This window comes from Abramis brama, assembly GCF_963993115.1.
Source record: "Abramis brama genome assembly, chromosome: 9".
Classification (NCBI taxonomy): domain Eukaryota; kingdom Metazoa; phylum Chordata; class Actinopteri; order Cypriniformes; family Leuciscidae; genus Abramis; species Abramis brama.
Window position 1 is genome coordinate 1,786,813 of NC_139971.1, and position 23,070 is coordinate 1,809,882.

General features: G+C 40.1%; 1 protein-coding gene across 2 annotated transcripts in view; it reads left to right on the plus strand.

Annotated features, from left to right (window-relative positions):
• Positions 1-23,070, plus strand: part of cd276 (CD276 molecule) — a 126,812-nt gene that overhangs the window by 59,042 nt on the left and 44,700 nt on the right. For both annotated transcript variants that reach the window (XM_084125184.1, XM_084125183.1), the window contains exon 5: positions 20,711-20,845. In XM_084125184.1, coding sequence (XP_083981310.1) covers positions 20,711-20,845 — 135 coding nt within the window. The remainder of the gene's footprint in view (positions 1-20,710; positions 20,846-23,070) is intronic.

Sequence of the window (23,070 nt, forward strand, 5' to 3'; positions counted from 1 at the left end):
CAAAATAAAATATATTCCTACAAAGCTATTATTACCAGAGCATGTGATCAGAGCAGGTCATTTTACCATTGTTACTAGCGTGACTATACCAGCTCAGCATGTCACCTTATTTGAGCGGACTTTGCTTTTCCAGTGCGTGATCGGTACATGATTAGAGTGTCTGGGCCATTAACGACAGAGCAGAACGCGCAGCGCAAACACGGAGTCGAACATTGAGCAGAGAGCGAAGCGCGCAGACACACACGCGCACACACACACACACACACACGGAACGGAGAGTGCGGCGGCGCACACGGAGCGGAAAAGCTTTTTTTCGCCCTGCAGTCGATTTTATTGGTTTAGGTTACAGTGACGACGGGTAAAACTAAAACCAGACGGGCTCTGGTAAAACTTTAGAATCAGCTGCAGGGCGGGATTTGCGCTGAACGCGAAGGCTTCCGCCACTTAATATGTTCGTGTGGGAACATGAAAATGTACCTATGTTCCGCACACAAAATATTGCATTCAGTCATTCGGTACACACATGCACCGAACCGAAAGCCCTGTACCGAAACGGTCCGGTACGAATACACGTACCGTTACACCCCTAGTACTCACACTAGTACTCGGACTTGTACACTAGTACTCACACTTGTACACTCGTACTCTCACTTGTACATTAGTACTCAGATTTGTTCACTAGTACTCAGACTTGTACACTAGTACTCTCACTTGTACACTAGTACTCACACTTGTACACTAGTACTCACACTAGTACTCTCACTTGTACACTCGTACTCACACTTGTACACTAGTACTCACACTAGTACTCAGACTTGTACACTAGTACTCACACTTGTACACTAGTACTCACACTTGTACACTCGTACTCACATTTGTACACTAGTACTCACACTTGTACACTCGTACTCACATTTGTACACTAGTACTCACACTTATACACTAGTACTCACACTTGTACAATAGTATTCACACTTGTACATTAGTACTCTCACTTGTACAGTAGTATTTAGACTTGTACATTCGTACTCACACTAGTACTCAGACTTGTACACTAGTACTCACACTTGTACACTAGTACTCTCACTTATACACTAGTACTCACATTTGTACACTAGTACTCACACTTGTACACTAGTACTCACACTAGTACTCAGACTTGTACACTAGTACTCACACTTGTACACTAGTACTCATATTTGTACACTAGTACTCACACTTATACACTAGTACTCACACTTGTACAGTAGTATTCACACTTGTACACTAGTACTCTCACTTGTACAGTAGTATTTACACTTGTACACTCGTACTCACACTTGTACACTCATACTCACACTTGTACACTAGTACTCTCACTTGTACACTCATACTCACATTTGTACACTAGTACTCACACTTATACACTAGTACTCTCACTTGTACACTCATACTCACACTTGTACACTCATACTCACACTTGTACACTAGTACTCTCACTTGTACACTCATACTCACATTTGTACACTAGTACTCTCACTTGTACACTCGTACTCACACTTGTACACTAGTACTCTCACTTGTACAGTAGTATTCACACTTGTACACTAGTACTCACACTTGTGCACTCGTACTCAGATTTGTACAGTAGTACTCACACTTGTACACTAGTACTCTCACGTGTACACTCATACTCACGTTTGTACACTAGTACTCTCACTTGTACACTCGTACTCACACTTGTACACTAGTACTCTCACTTGTACAGTAGTACTCACACTTGTACACTAGTACTCACACTTGTACACTAGTACTCTCACTTGTACACTGATACTCACATCTGTACACTAGTACTCTCACTTGTACAGTAGTATTCACACTTGTACACTCGTACTCACACTTGTACACTAGTACTCTCACTTGTACACTCGTACTCACACTTGTACACTAGTACTCACACTTGTACACACACTTGTACTCTAGTACTCACACTTGTACACACATTTGTACATTAGTACTCTCACTTGTACAGTAGTATTCACACTTGTACACTCGTACTCACACTTGTACACTAGTACTCTCACTTGTACACTCGTACTCACACTTGTACACTAGTACTCACACTTGTACACTAGTACTCACACTTGTACTCACACTTGTACACTAGTACTCACACTTGTATACACACTTGTACACTAGTACTCTCACTTGTACACTTGTACTCACACTTGTACACTAGTACTAGTACCTTCTCTTACCAACATTTAAATCTTGACTTTCTAAGTGTTCAGAATGTGAGAAATTACTCCCATAACAAACGGCAGTGCCAAAACATATCTTACCTCTCATTAGTTTAGTAGTTGACCTGACCTGTCATTGGTAAAGGTGAGCGTCAAGCAATAGTTCTACAATCATTCTATAACTGTAACTAATCAGTTGTTGGTAAAGGAGTTGTTCTTGTTCAAGCACACAGCGCCAGTGGTCAGTGTTGTTCGTGGTCTTCTTTCACACATGCTTTTACTTGGGATGTGATTATGTTTCTATGCAGAGAAAACACATTTTTGTCATATATCACTTGCTTTTTTTATTGTTATTTAGTGTTATTTTGAACATCAGTTGAGTGTGTGTGTTTCTGTGTGTGTAGTGTGTGTGTTGATGCTTTCTGTTAAATCCTGTTTGGAATTTGGTTTTGTGTAGCCTCGGCTCAGCGATATAAAATCATATTAGTTTCAGAATTTTTATTGAACGCTAAACAGAGAATAGCCTATGCACACACACACACACACACACACACACACACACACACACACACACACACACACTGACGCTGACACACTCAAACACACACACACACACACACACACACATACATACATACACACACACACACACACACACACACACACTGATGCTAACACACACACACACACACACTCACACACTGACGCTGACACACACACACACACACACACACACACGACTGCTGCCGCTCCATGAACCGCACATCATCGTCTGCTTTGTGCGTCACAACATTGTGATTGTGTGAAATGCAGTTTCAATTAGACGCCTGGAAATGAAGTTGAGATTAGCCGGCTCTTCCAGTTTAAGCCAGAAATTGATAGGAAAGTGTGAAATGAGACTGAAACGGCCACCCTGGTATCGACTAGAGGCTTGTGTTGATGTCCAGTGTAAATCATTGGCACCATCAAGGCAAGGCAAGGCAAGTTTATTTATATAGCACTTTTCATACACAGTGGCAATTCAAAGTGCTTTACATAGAAGAAATTAAAATAATAAAAAGAAATAAGAATAATTAAAACAGTTTAGAAAAATAAAAAATAAAATACAGTACAGTACAAACAGTCGGACGAACAGAGGCACAGTGCTCATTCATTAAATGCATAGCTAAACAGAAGTGTTTTGAGTCTGGATTTGAAAGTCACTACTGTAGGAGCACATCTGATCTCTTCTGGAAGCTGGTTCCAGCTGCGGCTGGCATAATAGCTAAAAGCGGACTCGCCATGCTTTGAGTGAACCCTTGGTATTTCTAGCTGATATGATCCTAGTGATCTGAGTGATCTGTTGGGTTTATATTCAGTGAGCATATCTGCAATGTATTGAGGTCCTAGGCCATTAAATGATTTATATACCAGTAATAATACTTTAAAATCAATCCTAAATTTAACTGGGAGCCAGTGTAAAGACCTGAGGACTGGTGTGATATGTTCATATTTTCTGGTTCTGCTCAGAATCCTGGCGGCAGCGTTCTGTATGAGCTGCAACTGTCTTATGGTCTTTTTGGGAAGGCCAGTGAGGAGTCCATTACAATAATCCACCCTGCTGGTGATGAAAGCATGAACAAGTTTCTCTAAGTCTTGTCTGGAAACAAAGCATCTAATTCTTGCAATATTTTTTAGATGATAGTATGCTGATTTAGTTATTGCTTTGACATGACTACTGAAACTAAGGTCTGACTCTAGTGTCACACCAAGATTCCTGACTTGATGTTTAGTTGTTTGACCCCTAGAGTGAAGGTATGCGTTCACCTTGAGAACTTCATCTTTGTTTCCAAATGCAATGACTTCAGTTTTGTCTTTGTTTAACTGAAGAAAGTTTTGACACATCCAACTGTTGACTTCATCGATGCATTGGCACAGGGAGTCAATGTGGCTGTAATCGTTAGGCGATAGGGCTAAGTAGAGCTGTGTGTCGTCTGCATAGCTGTGGTAAGCAATTTGGTTCTTTCTCATTATTTGGCTCATTGGGAGCATATACAGGTTGAACAGGAGTGGCGCAAGAATTGAGCCTTGAGGGACTCCGCATGTCATGGATGTCCACTCAGACTTATGATCTCCTATACTCACATAATAACCTCTCCTAATAACCATCAGCTTTGTGTCCTTTAGGATTTAGGGATGATTTTATATCTTTTAAAATATATACTTGGTATATATTGATAAATGGTTAATGGAAATGGAATGATAAATGGAAAAATGGTTACTTTTTCCTAATAACCATCAGCTTTGTGTCCTTTAGGATTTAGGGATGATTTTATTTTAGATTTGAAATTTAAAAGTAATGCTTTACTTTACTAGTTACTTAAAAAACACACCAGACACAGATCATACGTGCACGGCACCCGATAACTCACAGCCTGCTTGATGTACAGAATGAGTCTGAGAATCGAACACAGAAGATCCTCCGAGCAGCAGAACGCCATCGTGAACTGATAGCTGAGGTCATTGTGTCTTAATGCGGCGTGTTAGATAATCCTATCTAAAGTTTATCATAAGTATGAAGTACAGAAAGAAGGGACACTTTGAAGTTGACCCAAATGTGTTTGAAATAGGCTCTTGCTTTAATCCCTGAAATGGTGTGGTTCTGCTGGTTAATCTCACTGGAGGCTGGTGTATTCAACACTGGTCAACATTAAGCTGTCTGATGGGCTACACATTAGTGCGGATGACCTTTGACCCCTCGGGTCACATGAAACGCCTCGAGGCTGTCTAACCCCTCCTGACTGGGTCTTTAATCGCCACAGTGCTCCATACACTCTAAAAAAAACAAACAAATTGGGTTGTTTTCAACACAGGGCTGAGTAAATATAGGACAGAGCACAAGCTGGGTTCATTTTATCCAGCAAATTGGGTTGTTTAATTAACCCAGCATAATGAGTTGATTTAACCCAGCATACTGGGTTGATTCATTTTTACTATAGTACTAGTTTTTTTTTTTTTTTCTTACTTCATACATGAATTAATGTTTACGAATTAACTTAAATCCTCTAAACTTTAAAAAAAACAAAAAAAAAACACTCAACACAACTACTGGTTTGCATGATAATTCCTTTATTTTCCATCATATTTTACAGTATAGCATATTTTATATAGTTTTAAATCCATATTGCATACATTTAAGCTTGTTTAACAAATATTGGAAGTAAAAATGTAACATTTAGAAGTAATTCCAGTATAATCAACCAGTCTCTGTTGTCCCGTTTCCACCGTAACGGCGCTGTTTTTTGTATTACAAAAAAAAAAAAAAAAAATGCAATATCTACCAGAATCGATCTCTGCTTTAATCACAGATTTAATAATTTTCTTAATTACTTTCCATCCGTTTAAAGATGGCTCAAAGCAACATTAGCTAATGATTTATTCACAAAATGCAATAAACTTAAATTCAGTGTCCATGCATTATATATAGCAGTAATAGCAATACAGCTATTACTGTAGCAATACAGTGTATATAAAATTGTATATTTTATATACACATTTCTAAAAAAATATGCAGATTTCTTCACTTACTTTTTAATGTTTGTTTATGCCTAAACAAGTAGAAAGGAGTTTACGAATGCAATAACACAAAACACACATATATCTTACGCAATTTTCTTTTCGGGTAAATGTATCTTTTTTTCAACGATATATTCAGATATTTTTTGCTGGAAAATAAGACAAAATATATGCAAATATATCAAACACAAAAAAGATCCTGGATTTATCTTTGAAGTTTATTGTTCTAGTCTCTTTTTTATAAATATTTTCCCAGCCCACTTCTCCTCCCATGGCTAACACACACCTTCTGTCTGTGTTGTGGTACGTATCCCATAATGATTTGATGATCCGTCTCTGTGTACCGGTGTGAGGAGGAGAGGCATTGCATCATTCTGTACGGGTGTTTTGTAAAGCCATTAAAGATTCACATCTGCTCCCTTCATGCTCTCATTTCAGAGACTATCTTCTGCTGTGTGAGAGAGAGACAGAGAGAGAGAGAGAGAGAGAGAGAGAGAGAGCTTCTTACAGGGATCCGTCAGGCGCTTCATATAGAGAACCTTTTAGAGGTTCTATCATGAGATCATTTATGGATTTAGTTTGATGAACTCATTTGAATTTTTTGTTTTTTTGTTTTAAAGGGATAGTTCACCCAAAAATGAAAATGACCCCATGATTTACTCACCCTCAAGACTTCCTAGGTGTATATTACATTCTTCTTTCAGACTAACACAATCAAAGATATGTATATATGAGATGTGAATATATATATATATATATATCTATATATATATATATATGTGTGTGTGTGTGTGTGTGTGTGTGTGTGTGTATGTGTGTGTCCTGGCTCTTCTAAACTTTATAATGGGAGTGAATGGAGGATGAGATTTTGAAGCCCAAAAAAGTGCACCAAACCTACGGCCACAGTCCAAAAGTGCGATTGTAATTAAGTAAATGTGTAAACAAAGTGATGTTTGTCTTCATCTGAGCTAGTCTGGGTCTGGAGGGGAAGCTGCTGATGGCTTTTACGTTTAATTGATGGTTTGGGGAATGAGAGAGAGAGATAGAGATAGAGAGAGAGATAGAGAGAGAGAGAGAGAGAGAGAGAGAGAGAGAAAGAGAGAGAGAGAGAATGAATGGAAATCAAGGTCTTCAGCTCCACTGCTGTAAAAAAAGAAAACAGACTCATCTGCATTTCAACTCTGCTCACAAATGACCAAACAGAAGTAGAAGAGTCCTTGAAAAAAAAAGTGTTTTTCTTAAGATGATTTGTGTTAATGCACACACAGGTGTTAATGCTCTCTCTCTCTCTCTCTCTCTCTCTCTCTCTCTCTCTTTCACTCCCACACATGCACACACTCCTGATTTGCATACTTCAAGCTTCAAGGTTTTTTCACCTAAAAATGATCTCTTATTAATGTAAAATACGCTGTGCTCCATCAGTGCCTGTCATTCAGCATTAGGTGTTTCAGGATCTGGTGTTTCAGGATCTCAGGATCTGGTGTTTCAGGAACTGGTGTTTCAGGATCTCAGGATCTGGTGTTTCAGGATCTGGTGTTTCAGGATCTGGTGTTTTCAGGATCTGGTGTTTCAGGATCTGGTGTTTCAGGATCTGGTGTTTTCAGGATCTGGTGTTTCAGGAACTGGTGTTTCAGGATCTGGTTTTTCAGGATCTCAGGATCTGGTGTTTCAGGATCTGGTGTTTCAGGAACTGGTGTTTCAGGATTTCAGGAACTGGTGTTTCAGGATCTCAGGATCTGGTGTTTCAGGATCTGGTGTTTCAATATCTGGTGTTTCAGGATCTGGTGTTTTCAGGAACTGGTGTTTCAGGATCTGGTGTTTCAGGAACTGGTGTTTCAGGAACTGGTGTTTCAGGAACTGGTGTTTCAGGATCTGGTGTTTCAGGAACTGGTGTTTCAGGAACTGGTGTTTCAGGATCTCAGGATCTGGTGTTTCAGGAACTGGTGTTTCAGGATCTGGTGTTTCAGGAACTGGTGTTTCAGGATCTGGTGTTTCGGGATCTCAGGATCTGGTGTTTCAGGAACTGGTGTTTCAGGATCTGGTGTTTCAGGAACTGGTGTTTCAGGATCTGGTGTTTCAGGATCTGGTGTTTCAGGATCTGGTGTTTTCAGGATCTGGTGTTTCAGGATCTGGTGTTTCAGGATCTGGTGTTTTCAGGATCTGGTGTTTCAGGAACTGGTGTTTCAGGATCTGGTTTTTCAGGATCTCAGGATCTGGTGTTTCAGGATCTGGTGTTTCAGGAACTGGTGTTTCAGGATTTCAGGAACTGGTGTTTCAGGATCTCAGGATCTGGTGTTTCAGGATCTGGTGTTTCAATATCTGGTGTTTCAGGATCTGGTGTTTTCAGGAACTGGTGTTTCAGGATCTGGTGTTTCAGGAACTGGTGTTTCAGGAACTGGTGTTTCAGGAACTGGTGTTTCAGGATCTGGTGTTTCAGGAACTGGTGTTTCAGGAACTGGTGTTTCAGGATCTCAGGATCTGGTGTTTCAGGAACTGGTGTTTCAGGATCTGGTGTTTCAGGAACTGGTGTTTCAGGATCTGGTGTTTCGGGATCTCAGGATCTGGTGTTTCAGGAACTGGTGTTTCAGGATCTGGTGTTTCAGGAACTGGTGTTTCAGGATCTGGTGTTTCAGGAACTGGTGTTTCAGGATTTCAGGAACTGGTGTTTCAGGATCTCAGGATCTGGTGTTTCAGGATCTGTTGTTTCAGGATCTGGTGTTTCAATATCTGGTGTTTCAGGATCTGGTGTTTTCAGGAACTGGTGTTTCAGGATCTGGTGTTTCAGGATCTGGTGTTTCAGGAACTGGTGTTTCAGGAACTGGTGTTTCAGGAACTGGTGTTTCGGGATCTCAGGATCTGGTGTTTCAGGAACTGGTGTTTCAGGATCTGGTGTTTCAGGAACTGGTGTTTCAGGATTTCAGGAACTGGTGTTTCAGGATCTGGTGTTTCAGGAACTGGTGTTTCGGGATCTCAGGATCTGGTGTTTCAGGAACTGGTGTTTCAGGATCTGGTGTTTCAGGAACTGGTGTTTCAGGATCTGGTGTTTCAGGAACTGGTGTTTCAGGATTTCAGGAACTGGTGTTTCAGGATCTCAGGATCTGGTGTTTCAGGATCTGTTGTTTCAGGATCTGGTGTTTCAATATCTGGTGTTTCAGGATCTGGTGTTTTCAGGAACTGGTGTTTCAGGATCTGGTGTTTCAGGATCTGGTGTTTCAGGAACTGGTGTTTCAGGAACTGGTGTTTCAGGAACTGGTGTTTCGGGATCTCAGGATCTGGTGTTTCAGGAACGGGTGTTTCAGGATCTGGTGTTTCAGGAACTGGTGTTTCAGGATCTGGTGTTTCAGGAACTGGTGTTTCAGGATTTCAGGAACTGGTGTTTCAGGATCTCAGTATCTGGTGTTTCAGGATCTGTTGTTTCAGGATCTGGTGTTTCAATATCTGGTGTTTCAGGATCTGGTGTTTTCAGGAACTGGTGTTTCAGGATCTGGTGTTTCAGGATCTGGTGTTTCAGGAACTGGTGTTTCAGGAACTGGTGTTTCAGGATCTCAGGATCTGGTGTTTCAGGAACTGGTGTTTCAGGAACTGGTGTTTCAGGATCTGGTGTTTCAGGATCTGGTGTTTTCAGGAACTGGTGTTTCAGGATCTGGTGTTTCAGGATCTGGTGTTTCAGGAACTGGTGTTTCAGGATCTGGTGTTTCAGGATCTGGTGTTTCAGGATCTGGTGTTTCAGGAACTGGTGTTTCAGGATCTGGTGTTTCAGGATCTGGTGTTTCAGGAACTGGTGTTTCAGGATCTCAGGATCTGGTGTTTCAGGAACTGGTGTTTCAGGAACTGGTGTTTCAGGATCTGGTGTTTCAGGATCTGGTGTTTTCAGGAACTGGTGTTTCAGGATCTGGTGTTTCAGGATCTGGTGTTTCAGGATCTGGCGTTTCAGGATCTGGCGTTTCAGGATCTGGCGTTTCAGGAACTGGCGTTTCAGGATCTGGCGTTTCAGGAACTGGCGTTTCAGGATCTGGTGTTTCAGGATCTGGTGTTTCAGGATCTGGTGTTTCACCCTAATGCACATTACTGATGACAAAGGAGAGGACGGTGTGTTTTCATTGGCTGAATGATGTCATGGCTTAATTTCACAGATAATCAATTATCTTTCTTACACAGGGACTGTGTGTTTGTACAACAGAATCAGAGTTGCTGCTGTATTCATCACTCTCTTCAGATTCAGATTAATGTCCTGTGTTTGTGTGATGGATCAGACTCATTTTGTACAAAGCAGATGCCGTGTCAAATAAATAAAAAAACATTTTTTATTGGTAATATGAATACTAATATATTACCATGTTAATGAATCTCATTTGGGCCATATTTCTAAAAATAAAAATGATATTTTCTATTAAAAATGAACCCTGAAGATTTTCTTGCTCTGTGAAATTAGTTTAGTGTCAATTAAGCAGTTAATTTTCCTCAGCAGCTCTCATTACTGTAATGCGAAAAACAGTGATGATATTTAAATAGTAAATTATTTATTCATAATGATAGTATTTGCTGTACTGCCCATAATTTGCTGATTTTAATTAAAAAACAGTTGTGTTTCCGCAGGATTATTTTCATTACTGTATTACAGTAATGAGAATCTAATGAGAATCATCAAGAAAAATCATCCTTTAGAATAATTACAAACTAACTCAAGAGTAAAACATCTGCATGCTTTACAGTAATGAGAATTAGAGCGTATTTTTCATAACAATCTGCTTCTGCTTCTTTATGCAAAATATAGTGTATGTCTTCTGATGCGCTGAAAGCTAAATACATATGCAATATTTATTTTTATGTTCTCCAGTTTTCCTCTGTCAGATTAATTAAAATGAACGACCCTATTGTTATGTTTTGCTCCTCTGGTTGATGAATACAAGCTACCATCAGTCTGTTGGTGAGCTGTGGATATAACATTATATCATATCATATCATATCATATTATTAAGAATAATGACATGAACTAAATATTTATATTTAAAAAATCCTAAGTAATATTATATTAATAAAGATGAAGTAAATATTTCTAGATAACTGCTGAAATGCAAAACAGAAACATTGAATTGCTCTGAGACATTTGTTCCTCAGTGCATGAGAGATGTGTTGGCATATTCACAGAGGAAACTCATATTCATATATTGGGTTGTACACATTTCTGCTCAAGTCTTACAGGTACATTATAAATGTGTGAGCTCTCTCATTTAAATGAGTGTGGCGTTACACCATCAGACGAGAGCACTCTTAACATCCAGGAGTGTATTTAGCTCCGTCACACACACAAACACACACTCTTCTGTGTCTGTGTCCAATCAGCCGCTGTGTCTGAAAGCCTGATCGTGTCTGTTGATGGTGTTGCACACCAGATGCTTGTTTAAAAGCTAATTAAAAATTTAGAGTCCAACTTTTTCAGCTGATCATTGCCCCCAAAGTTTGTGTCCAAAAAAAGAAAGAGAGCAAAACAGCACGGGAGAGAAAGAGAGCGAGCGAGAGGGAGAGCGAGCAAATGGAGGAGTGGAAAAATCAATAACCCAGTCTCTGCCTCCAACATCTTAATGTGAGCGGCGAGGGAGAGATGTGTCGGTCTGATGGAGCTCTCGTCAGCCCGGGTCACGTGACCGGCCTCGGTTGGGTCACGTGATCAGCCTCGGTAGGGTCACGTGACGGTCCGCGGCTGGGTCACGTGATCGGCCTTGGTTGGATCACGTGATCAGCCTCGGTAGGGTCACGTGACGGTCCGCGGCTGGGTCACGTGACCGGCCTCGGTTGGATCACGTGATCAGCCTCGGTAGGGTCACGTGACGGTCCGCGGCTGGGTCACGTGATCGGCCTTGGTTGGTTCACGTGATCGGCCTCGGTCGGGTCACGTGACAGGCCTCGGTGGGGTCACGTGATCGGTCTTGGTTGGGTCACGTGATCGGTCTTGGTCGGGTCACGTGATCAGTCTCGGTTGGGTCACGTGATCAGTCTTAGTTGGGTCACGTGACCGGCCTCGGTTGGGTCACGTGATCAGTCTCGGTTGGGTCACGTGATCAGTCTTAGTTGGGTCACGTGACCGGCCTCGTTTGGGACAAATCGGCTTCAATTGGGTCATGTGACTGGCCTCGGTAGGGTCACGTGACGGTCCTCGGTTGGGTCACTTGACGGTCCTCGGTTGGGTCACGTGATCAGTCTCAGTTGGGTCACGTGACGGGCCTCGGCTGGGTCACGTGACCGGCCTCGTTTGGCACAAATCGGCTTCAATTGGGTCACGTGACCGGCCTCGGTAGGGTCACGTGATCAGTCTCGGTTGGGTCACGTGATCAGTCTCGGTTGGGTCACGTGATCAGTCTCGGTCGGGTCACGTGACCAGTCTCGGTTGGGTCACGTGACGGTCCCCGGTCGGGTCACGTGATCAGTCTCGGTCGGGTCACGTGATCGGCCTCGGTTGGGTCACGTGATCGGCCTCATTTGGGTCACATGACCGGTCTCGGTTGGGTCACGTGACCGGCCTCGGGACGGAGTGACCATGTTCTCCGGTTGGGCTTCTCCATCTGCACTAAGGGCTGGCCTACATTCACTCGGCTCGTCTCCTTTGGCTTTAATGAGCGCTGCGATGTGTTTGCTTTGAACTGTACACACACACACACACACACACACACACACTTAATTAGCTGTCCTACTCGACTTCACACTTATTTCTTTGCCGTCCCTCCCTCTCTTACTCTCCCTTCATCCTTATTTCCATTTTTTTTTTTTACCTTGAAATGAGAACTAGAGGTTTAGGGATGTGTCACACTATATATTTTACAATCAACTAGTTTTGGGGTGTTGAGGTCGTCCAAATGACTAGTCAGCCTTAAGAAAGCCTTGTATTACCAGACCCAATTACCAAATACTTATTTACAATTGTATCTCTATTTATTTTCTTTTTACAGGCAAATATTCAACAAATTACAACCACTGTATCAAATTACAACAAATTGAACCAGTACAACTGATTATTTAAAACAATGAACTTTTTACAAAAGGGCTGCTTTCATGGAGATTCCAGCGTCTTAAAGCACAACATGCTGTCAGTCATTATGCTGCAAGTTTATTTATACATTTTAAATCTCTCTGATCAACTATTCAGAAGTGAAGTTGACCATTCTGTCCATCCGTAGCCAGACTTCTGAACAAGAGCAACGTGATCCTACTGTCACATTCACAAAGACAACCATAAAACAAATGGAGACTTTGTTTATTCTATGTGGTGAAAGTGGTTTTCCCAAGGATCTTGTTGGTCGTGTACTTTCGCTTCACCAGTGTAGCGATGCTCAGATATGTCAGACATGTGTCTGGATATGACGAAGAGCTTTATTGATCGCAGTGGGAAGGACGATGAGTTTGTAAGTGTGTTTACATGTTGCTGAAGCTCCGAGTTGAGAGTCAGTCTGTTCTGCCCTTTAAACTAGACAACTCTCTGACCCCAATACTTCATTCTTAACATTTACATTTATTTCTACGTTTCTAAGATGTTATCTTCTTTGCTATAGCATTATTATTAATATGTGTAGCACATCAGAGAGAGTTTCTCAGACAGAAACTTAGTGAGTTATTTCAAAGACAATAGTAGCAATTATAAAATCACATGTACTGAAGTCCTACTGAAGTGATTCAAAAACTCTCGATTCACTCTTTAATTCAACTGATTGCTTTTAATATACATTTAAACTATAATACATTTTCATTTAATTCCAATTACACAGAATCAAGTGTCCGGAAACATTACATTCAGTTTGCACTCTAGTATATTCTTTCCAGAATAAGTACTCTTTTTAAAAGTATACTGAAGTTCACTTTTCTTCACTAGGGAAACAAACAGAGTAAAGTTTTGGCGTGTTTACAGTGTCTACTAGATCATGTCTCTTCTGAAAGCTAATAAACCCTTGGATTTCTCTCGCTATGAAGTCAAACTCTCAGGAAGAGGATGTTTTCTTGGCAGAAATGCTGATCTGACAAAAAGCAAAGGTGCATTTGTCCACATCTTCATCTGTCCTCCTCCTCTCTCAGAATACATTTCTTTTCAACAACAATATGGAAGCAAAAACGTGATCAGCTTCCCCTCATTGTGATGAATGATTGACGTCATTTATTCAATCCGAATCCCTCTAAAGGGAAGAAATCAAATCTCCGTCGGTCTCCTGTCGTCCTGTTTAGCTAATCCCTGTCCTCTGACATTTCTGGCTTGGCGTATTTGCGATTACATTTATTGTTATTTTTGCTAATCAGAATTCACGGAGATCCCTTAGCGGGCTTGTTGGAGGGGAGGACAATAAATAGATGGATAAATAGAAATGAATAATCTTTCAAATGTCAGGGAGCTCTGGGAGTGTTTTCAGATGTGTTTTAGGAGGACACGCGTTTGAGAACAGACAGATGGACTTCTCTCAACACACCAAAAACATGCCTCAAAAACACAGTTTGCAGCTTAAATGAACACTAGAGGCAGTAAAACTTTTATTCCTTTTCACACAAAAAAATAAAAATTATGATGACCAGGGCAGATTATCAATTAATAAAGGCTTATGCCGCATCCCAATTCGTAGTATGTTGTAAAGATTAGTTGTAATAATATGGGATCAACAAGGAGGGGAATAAAAGATGACCACCTCTCGCCTCAGTGTAACCCGTCTTGTTTTCGGCTCTGTTTGTATTCGGCCCGTAAGACCCGGTTTCTTCTGTTCACCGTAACACGCGTGCTGTTGTGGAGCGGCGACTGGGAAAAGGAGAGAGAACGACAGCTTTGATCAGCGTATCAGGAGAGAAGAGGAGAGGTTAGGCCGGAGGAGTTTGAACTCTTTATTCCAGGAGATGAAAGGAGAGAAACAGGAGAAATCCCACAGAAGTGAAGCTGCTCTGTTCGGTCTGACCCGTGAGTGAAGGGGCGGAGCTTAAAACTCCCTCGGTCGCCACGGGAGACGCCAGAATGTAAACAAATGCGGTAACAATGTAACAATGAGGTTCCTGAAGGTACACTACCAGTCAGAAGTTTTAATGTTTCTAAAAGAAGTCTCTTCTGCTCACCAAGGCTGCATTTATTTGATAAAAAAAAAAAAAAAAAAGAAGCATCAAATCATCATATTATGCTGATTTCTGAAGGATCATGTGACACTGAAGACTGGAGTAATGATGCTGAAAATTCAGCTTTGATCACAGGAATAAATTACACTTTACTATATATTCACATAGAAAACAGCTGATTTACATTGGAATAATATTTCACAATATTACTGTTTTTTTTTTGTTTTTTTTTGTCAAATAAATACAGCCTTGGTGAGCAGAAGAGACTTCTTTTAAAAACATTAAAAATGTGTATATACTATATACTTCCGGAAGCGAATGTATGGTCACTTCCGATCTCTGTTCATTGTGTGTCCAAACTCCAGCACTGGAACATATTGTTCAGAATGTGAGCGATATAAAACACTCGTATGCGTCTGGCCCACAGAATCCAGACTCGAGAAACTGTTGGAGGTGAGAGCCAAGATGAACGTACGTCCTTGTGTGTCTTTGGCAACTGAGAGAGAGAGCAAGAGAGAAGGAGATGAATAAGGGCTTACAGAGGAAGATGATGGGTGATGAGAGACATTTGGGATATATCTATAACAGAGGGAAACAAAATCACATCATCAAACAATAGTAAGAGAGAAATATGAGCCTACAGGCCTTAAGGGACAACAGCGCTGAAATGGTAGACTTTTACAACATTTATCTTCATCAGGACTCCTTCACCGAGAGAGAGAGAGAGAGAGAGAGAGTGACAGAGAGAGAGAGAGAGAGAGAGAGAGAGAGAGAGAGAGAGTGACAGAGAGAGAGAGAGAGAGAGAGAGAGAGAGAGAGTGACAGAGAGGGAGAGGGAGAGAGAGAGAGAGAGAGAGAGAGAGTGACAGAGAGAGAGAGAGAGAGAGAGAGAGAGAGAGAGAGTGACAGAGAGGGAGAGGGAGAGAGAGAGAGAGAGAGTGACAGAGAGGGAGAGGGAGAGAGAGAGAGAGAGAGAGAGAGAGAGTGACAGAGAGAGAGAGAGAGAGAGAGAGAGAGAGAGAGAGAGTGACAGAGAGGGAGAGGGAGAGAGAGAGAGGGAGAGAGAGAGAGTGACAGAGAGAGAGAGAGAGAGAGAGAGAGAGAGAGAGAGAGAGAGAGAGAGAGAGATGCACTTATGCGGATCAGATAGGAGTTCATGTAAGGAAAAAATGTAACCTCATTTTAGTAAATACATACTAGTCAAAAGTTTTTTTTACGTTTTTGATAAGTCTCTTCTGCTCTTATTTAGTCTGCATTTATTTATTAGTACAATATATAAGAACTGTTTTCTGTTTGAATGTTGTAAAATGTAATTTATAACGCTGAATGTTCAGTGCCTTGTGTCGTGTCAAGTAAAACATTTTATTTAAATGTATTTTATTTTAACTGGATTTATTTTATTTAGTTTTATTTATGTTCTGTTAATTTTAAAACAAATTTTATTTTAATGTATTTTAGTTTGTTTTATTAATGTTCTATTTATTTTTATTTTATTTTATTTTATTTTTACATAATTAAAAGTTACATAACTCCAGTAGCTATAGTGTGACACATCACCATGCCTGCGACTCTGCGAGGCCGAAACACATGACGTAATATGATAGGAATCGCTCCAGTGATCACGTGATCAGTTCTGTCCGAACAACATGATGTTTCACCTCGGTTCACACGAGATCAAGATCAACTGGGCTCTTACAGGGAGGAAATAAGCATTCGCTCATGTGCTAATTTAGTCTGATTTCAACTCTCTCCGACCTTCGTTGATGAGCGCAGAGCGAGACTGATGGGTCTCCTTCAGGTCCTGTAGACCAAACCACACTTTCACCATCTTCAGCTCGTATGGCACAGAAATGAAGAAACCAACAAGAAACTCTTATTAACCTTCAGAAGACGCACACGAGTGTAAAACTGTATGTTCTGCACAAGTTCTCTCCTTCCTTTAGAAGGTTTCTCTGCTCTTCTGAAACTATAATAGATCTGGCCGCCACAGTCTGTGTATCTCAGAGGCCGCATCAATACATCAATATATATCATCTATATATATATATATCATCTCTGTATCATCTCTGCCTGTCTGTGGGTTACCAGGGGAAATAAGCCTAGATTTCGCAGTGCTTTGCTATTGACTTTCTTTGGATCATGGCATGTTTGAACTGATACTTACATGGACCGCACTCAAAGACTGTAATATAGTACCAGCTGTAGTATTGATTTTTAAGCATACGAAATTACTGGCCGTCACATGTGTGTGTCGAGCCTATTTTCATCTTTTGGCTCCAAGGAGGATTTTGATATTTTCAGAATATCACAGTCGCCCACCGTCAAGTTCAAAGTTACACGAAAGACAACTTATACTGTGACATTTATCATTTTATTAAATGTTTTTGAATATAATTTAGTGAAGATAAAAGAAAGGCCACTTTTATTGTGACATTTTAATCATTATTTTATTTTAGTATTTTATTTATTTTATTATTTAAAATGTTATTTATTTAATACATTTTTTTTGTGCTGTCAGATCTATTAACCACATCTAATATAAAAGTTTTTGTTTATATAATATGTGTGTGTGTGTTATATTATATATAATTGATATTATGTGTGTGCATACCCATTTATATATGTGCATATATATGTATGTAGATATAGATATAGATATGTGTATGTGTGTGTGTGTGTGTGTGTGTGTGTGTGTATCTATACACACACATATATAATTTATATATAAATATAATACATATACGCACATATATTATATAAACAAACTTTTATGTTAGATGTGATAGATTTTGTTTTATTTTTCTATTATTTTATATTTATAAGTTACATGTTTTATTATTTTATTAATTTTATTAAAAAAAAATTTTTTATTATAATCTTTTGATTTTATTTTAAGTATTTTCTATATTATTTATTATTAATATAGTTTATTATTATTATTATTATTATTTTTCTATTATTTCCTTCCATAAATTTACAAGCAAGTCCACTTCTAATGTGTCAGACACTGTGCCGCGTTCAGCTCGTTTTCAACACAACACCTAATGAAAAAGACACTTTCCTGAAGGCTTTTTACAAATAAATTGACAGCTTGAAGGAGCAGAGCGAAATCTGCGAGGCTTTGGTGAAATTAGTCGCGGTTTCGTCTGCTCACGGCTCAGCAAACGCAGGGTTACGCCGTGAAACGGTTTCAGTTGGAAACACAACAGGCTCGTCCACATGGGCCTGAAAGCATCTGTCGTGTGCTGGTTTACACTGAACCCTGCTGTTGAAAACCAGCTAATGAGGAGCCGCCAGCCAAGTCTCACATCCCCTGGAAATGAAGCTTTTATTTGTGTGTTGTTCGCCGGCACTGGTTCCTCTCTAGTCCACTGTTCTCGGCTCAGAAAGCGAACAATAATGCATCTTGACCTGTTTTTGGCTCGCCGTTATCGTTCTGTCCTTCGAGCCGAAGCTCCAGTGCTTCAGGTGATTTGTCATTTTCCCACCGTACACAAGCTCTTTTTTTCTTTTTTTAAAACGCAGTCCTGAAGTGTCCACCATCTCCCTGTGAAGGCCTCCTTCACCTCTGTACAGATGAAACGCTGTCAAAATACTTCCAGTTCACATGGATACGCGGAAGCGATCCATGTATTATGAATTTTTAAGGCCAGACAAGTAGTTTGTTGAGGTCAGTTTGTAAAGAGAGACTACACGCCTGCGCACATATACATTCAAACACGCATATCGATAAACTGAACACGTAATATGCATGTGCGCGCCGACACCATTTTCACAGATTCACTTTTTTGAAGTTTACGTGGAGATGATAACGCTTTTCAAAAGTTTTCAACTCTTGCACCTTGGAATCTATTTCAAGGTTTGCGTTCTCAAGCCGCCAAACACTGCTGTCGTGCAAATGAACGGCCAGAACACATTAAAAGCTTCTGTTTTCAGTAAAACGGTGTCGTCTTAGTCACCCTAAGTTAATAACTAATGATCTTTGCAACGGAAGTGAATCAATCAAAACTAACTTTATCTGGACAATAACTTTATTCTAGAGCTGCTGTAAAGCCTAAACAATCTCTGTTACTGTAATTGTCACTGTAAAGCTGCTTTGAAACATCTATATTGTTAAAGCGCTGTATAAATGAAGGAGACTCGACTGAGTGTTTGACCGTGTTGTGTTTGCACGGCCAGCCGCTCTTAGTTCTGCTTAGCTTCTCCCTCTTTCTGTCTGTTTTCCTCCCATCTCTCCACATTTATGCCCCGCGGGAAATTTGGAGGCTGTAATATCTGTGTGTCTGTATCACTGTCCGGTTTACTTTCCTCAGTCGTTCATGAGGCCGAACCGACTGTGTTTGTCCAGTGCGATCTGATGGACGGTTATCCGGCTCAAAGCAGAGAAGCCTTTTAGTGGACTTGAGAAACAATAAACCAAATCAAACACCGTCGGGACAACATAACACAGTGTACTTTACTTTATGCATTATGACAATTCTGATCAGCATCATACAGCAAAAAATAAACAATGATAATAATCAGTGTTTTGCCTAGCTTACAAGTAAAAATATCTTCAAGATAAATTGCATAAAGTATTAAAGTCCCCTGTAGTCAATAATTTGATCCCATTAAAATTTATCTTTGATCATCAAAATTACATATTTAAATATTTAAACGTTTTCTTCATGCCTTAAAATATCTTGAATGTAACTCGACACCCTCGCCTCATTTAGTATGCGTGGTTCTATGAATATGCAAATGAGCCCCGCCTCCACTCACTCACTCACTCACTCAGAGATCCACTGGTTGACGATCACACGTTGATCTGATTGGTTACAAGGTAGTTTGTGACGTCAGAAACACCAGCGATTTCAAAGCGTGTTTTTGAGACTGTCTTTGGTTCACTGCAGTTTTAAGGAGGAAATACTCAGCAATGGAGTCGACTTATGAATTTACACATGGTGGGCCCTATCTTTCACCCAGCGCATGATACACCGACGCATGTTTCATTCCTATTTTGCACCCGACGCACAGCAGACTTTTCCCTCCACAGACGCACGTCGGTAAATTAGGGAATGAACTTGCGCTCCCGGGGTGGTTCAGCGGAAAGAGGAGGCGACCAGGAGAAACCTCGTCTAAAGTCAGTGGTGCGCTATTCAGATGCTGTTTTAAGGGCGCATGCTTGGCCATAATGTAGCGTGTGCACAACGCAATAAAAAAACAACCATTAACAAAACCAAATATCATAAAAATATGACATGATATACATAATTGCACTGGTTCTGAATACAAATCGGTTATTGATCAGTCAATCACATGAGCCTTTAAAGCATGAATACTGAGAGAGTGCAGTTATTAAAACGTGTGATTGTCTGAGTTTGTTGTTGCTGTGTATATTACTGAAGATGATGATAATAAAATGTATGTTAGATGTTTTGCTATAAATTACGCACATGACATCTGAAGACTATTTCTCATTTCTCTCAGTTATTTTGCTTTATTTCCAGATTCACTCATAGGCTCGTTCTTACACTAGAGCTCGTTCACACATGCGCACTCTTCAAAAACTACACTTTAAATCTCTTGACAAACTAAAAGACATAAATTAAATTTGTGTGTATTCTAAATAAAAGATATAGATTGTACTGAATGTCAGCTTGCTTATTTTGCTGAAGATAAGGATTTATTGAGTCCACATGTCATGAAAACTAGAGACTCTTCTTCTAACAATGCTTTCAGGAAACACATGCCAGATTGTTCATTGTCTGAGTTTGTTGATGTTGTGTATATTACTGATGATGATGATGAGGATGAGACACAATGAGAGCTGAACTGCTGTTATTCCACTATAATGCGAGTGTGTTTCTCTCTCTCGTCTGCAGGCCAGAATCCGGTGTTCCCCCCGGTGGCTCTGTGGGTGACGGTGGGTCTGGCCGTGTGTTTGCTGGGTTTGCTCATCGCTCTCGCTGTCGTGTGTCGGAGGAAGATCCAGGAGAGCTGTGAGGAGATGAGAGCTGGTGAGGACTCTTCTGTGCTCAGGAACAACACCTGGCCTTCAATCACATCTTAAGCCTTCCTCCTGAAGATATTAGATGATGATAGTCTCTGGATCCTGATCTCCTCTTAACGTGTTCATCTGGATGTGTGCAGTCGAGTCTCAGATGGCATGGCCACTACTGGCCTGTTATTGTCTGCTATTTCATATTGATTCAAAAAGAAATTGTGCGCACATCCAGAAACATTTGGCAGGTGTTCAATCAAATGAAGCATCAAACTCAAAATGAACAAGAATCGTCACACTGCCACTTCTGCTCCCGAGGATTTATTAAAATGAACATCGTTTCGACCCAAAGGGTCTTCATCAAGCAAGCAACAATCATAGAAAGGTACAATTTATATCAGTGTGAACCAACACACCTGACCTCATTACTGAACTAATTACCCAATCAACCAATGCAATAACGACCTAATCAAACACAAATGGAACCACTAAAGCATCAAAAACATAAAAACAAACTACAGAAAAATAAACAACATAATATAAAAGAAAGAAAAAAATATAAATGTATAAACTAACCAATGAATAACAGATATAAGAAAAAAATAATAATTCAAATCAAACTCCATATTCAAGCCTTTTGGAGAAAGAGTATTAAGTGTATGTATATAAAAGGCTGTAGTAAGATCTTATTAATGTCACCACCCCTTCTGGGTCCTCTTACTAGTTCTGTACCGAACTAGTTTAAAAACATTGAAATGAACAGCGATGTGATTCTTTTGCTCATTCAAACGTATATTACTTCTTGGTTCTGCAATGCACGTTTTCAAACAACGCTGCGTTTTACCCATGTATGCTAAACCACACGGACATTTGATCATATAAATTACGTTTTTGGTGTTACACGAAATTATTCCCCTAATTTTTAACTGTTTCCCAGAATGAGGATGGCTAAAAGTGTGACATTTATTTGTGAAATTACATTGTCCACCTATAATTACCATCAGGGACTGAACAGGGATTGAACGATCACACCCTTGGTCGGCTCTCACCACCATATGCCGGATATTAGGAGCTCGTTTATGTACAAATCATGGAGGATGTTTACAAAAATGACTAATTGTGGGATCTGAACTTAGAATTACTTAACGCAGAATATGGAATAATACAAGATAACCAGTAATCTTAGAGCGTGTTCTAGAAAGGCATTCTTGCTGATCAATATGTTCAAATCGCGCTACAACCTCTAATCCAATCATCTGTTTCTTGAGGCTTTAGTGGTTACATTTGTGTTTGATTAGGTCGTTATTGCATTGGTTGATTGGGTAATTAGTTCACTAATGAGGTCAGGTGTGTTGGTTCACACTGATATAAATTGTACCTTTCTACGATTGTTGCTTGCTTGACGAAGACCCTTTGGGTCGAAACGATGTTCATTTTAATAAATCCTTGGAAGCAGAAGTGGCAGTGTGACGATTCTTGGTTATTTTGTGTAATGTCATATTAAACACACATATACCGACTGTGGTGGGACGCTCAAACTTCACGCCATTAGTGAACATTCTGGCTTCACGAACCACAGTTTTGTACTAAACCTGTGAACAAACACATCCGACTTGGCTCTCATAATTACACTTTGCTCGTTGATCTGATGCTGAAAGAAATAGATAGATAGATAGATAGATAGATAGATAGACAGACACAGACAGAGAGAGAGAGAGAGAGAGAGAGAGAGAGAGAGAGAGAGAGAGAGAGAGAGAGAGAGAGAGAGAGAGAGAGAGAGAGAGAGAGAGAGAGAGAGAGAGAGAGAGATAGATAGATAGATAGATAGATAGATAGATAGATAGATAGATAGATAGACAGATAGATAGATAGACACAGATAGATAGATAGATAGATAGATAGATAGATAGATAGATAGATAGATAGATAGACACAGATAGATAGATAGATAGATAGATAGATAGATAGATAGACAGACACAGACAGAGAGAGAGAGAGAGAGAGAGAGAGAGAGAGAGAGAGAGAGAGAGAGAGAGAGAGAGAGAGAGAGAGAGAGAGAGAGAGAGAGAGAGAGAGAGATAGAGAGATAGATAGATAGATAGATAGATAGATAGATAGATAGATAGATAGATAGATAGACAGACAGATAGATAGATAGACACAGATAGATAGATAGATAGATAGATAGATAGATAGATAGATAGATAGACAGACAGATAGATAGATAGACACAGATAGATA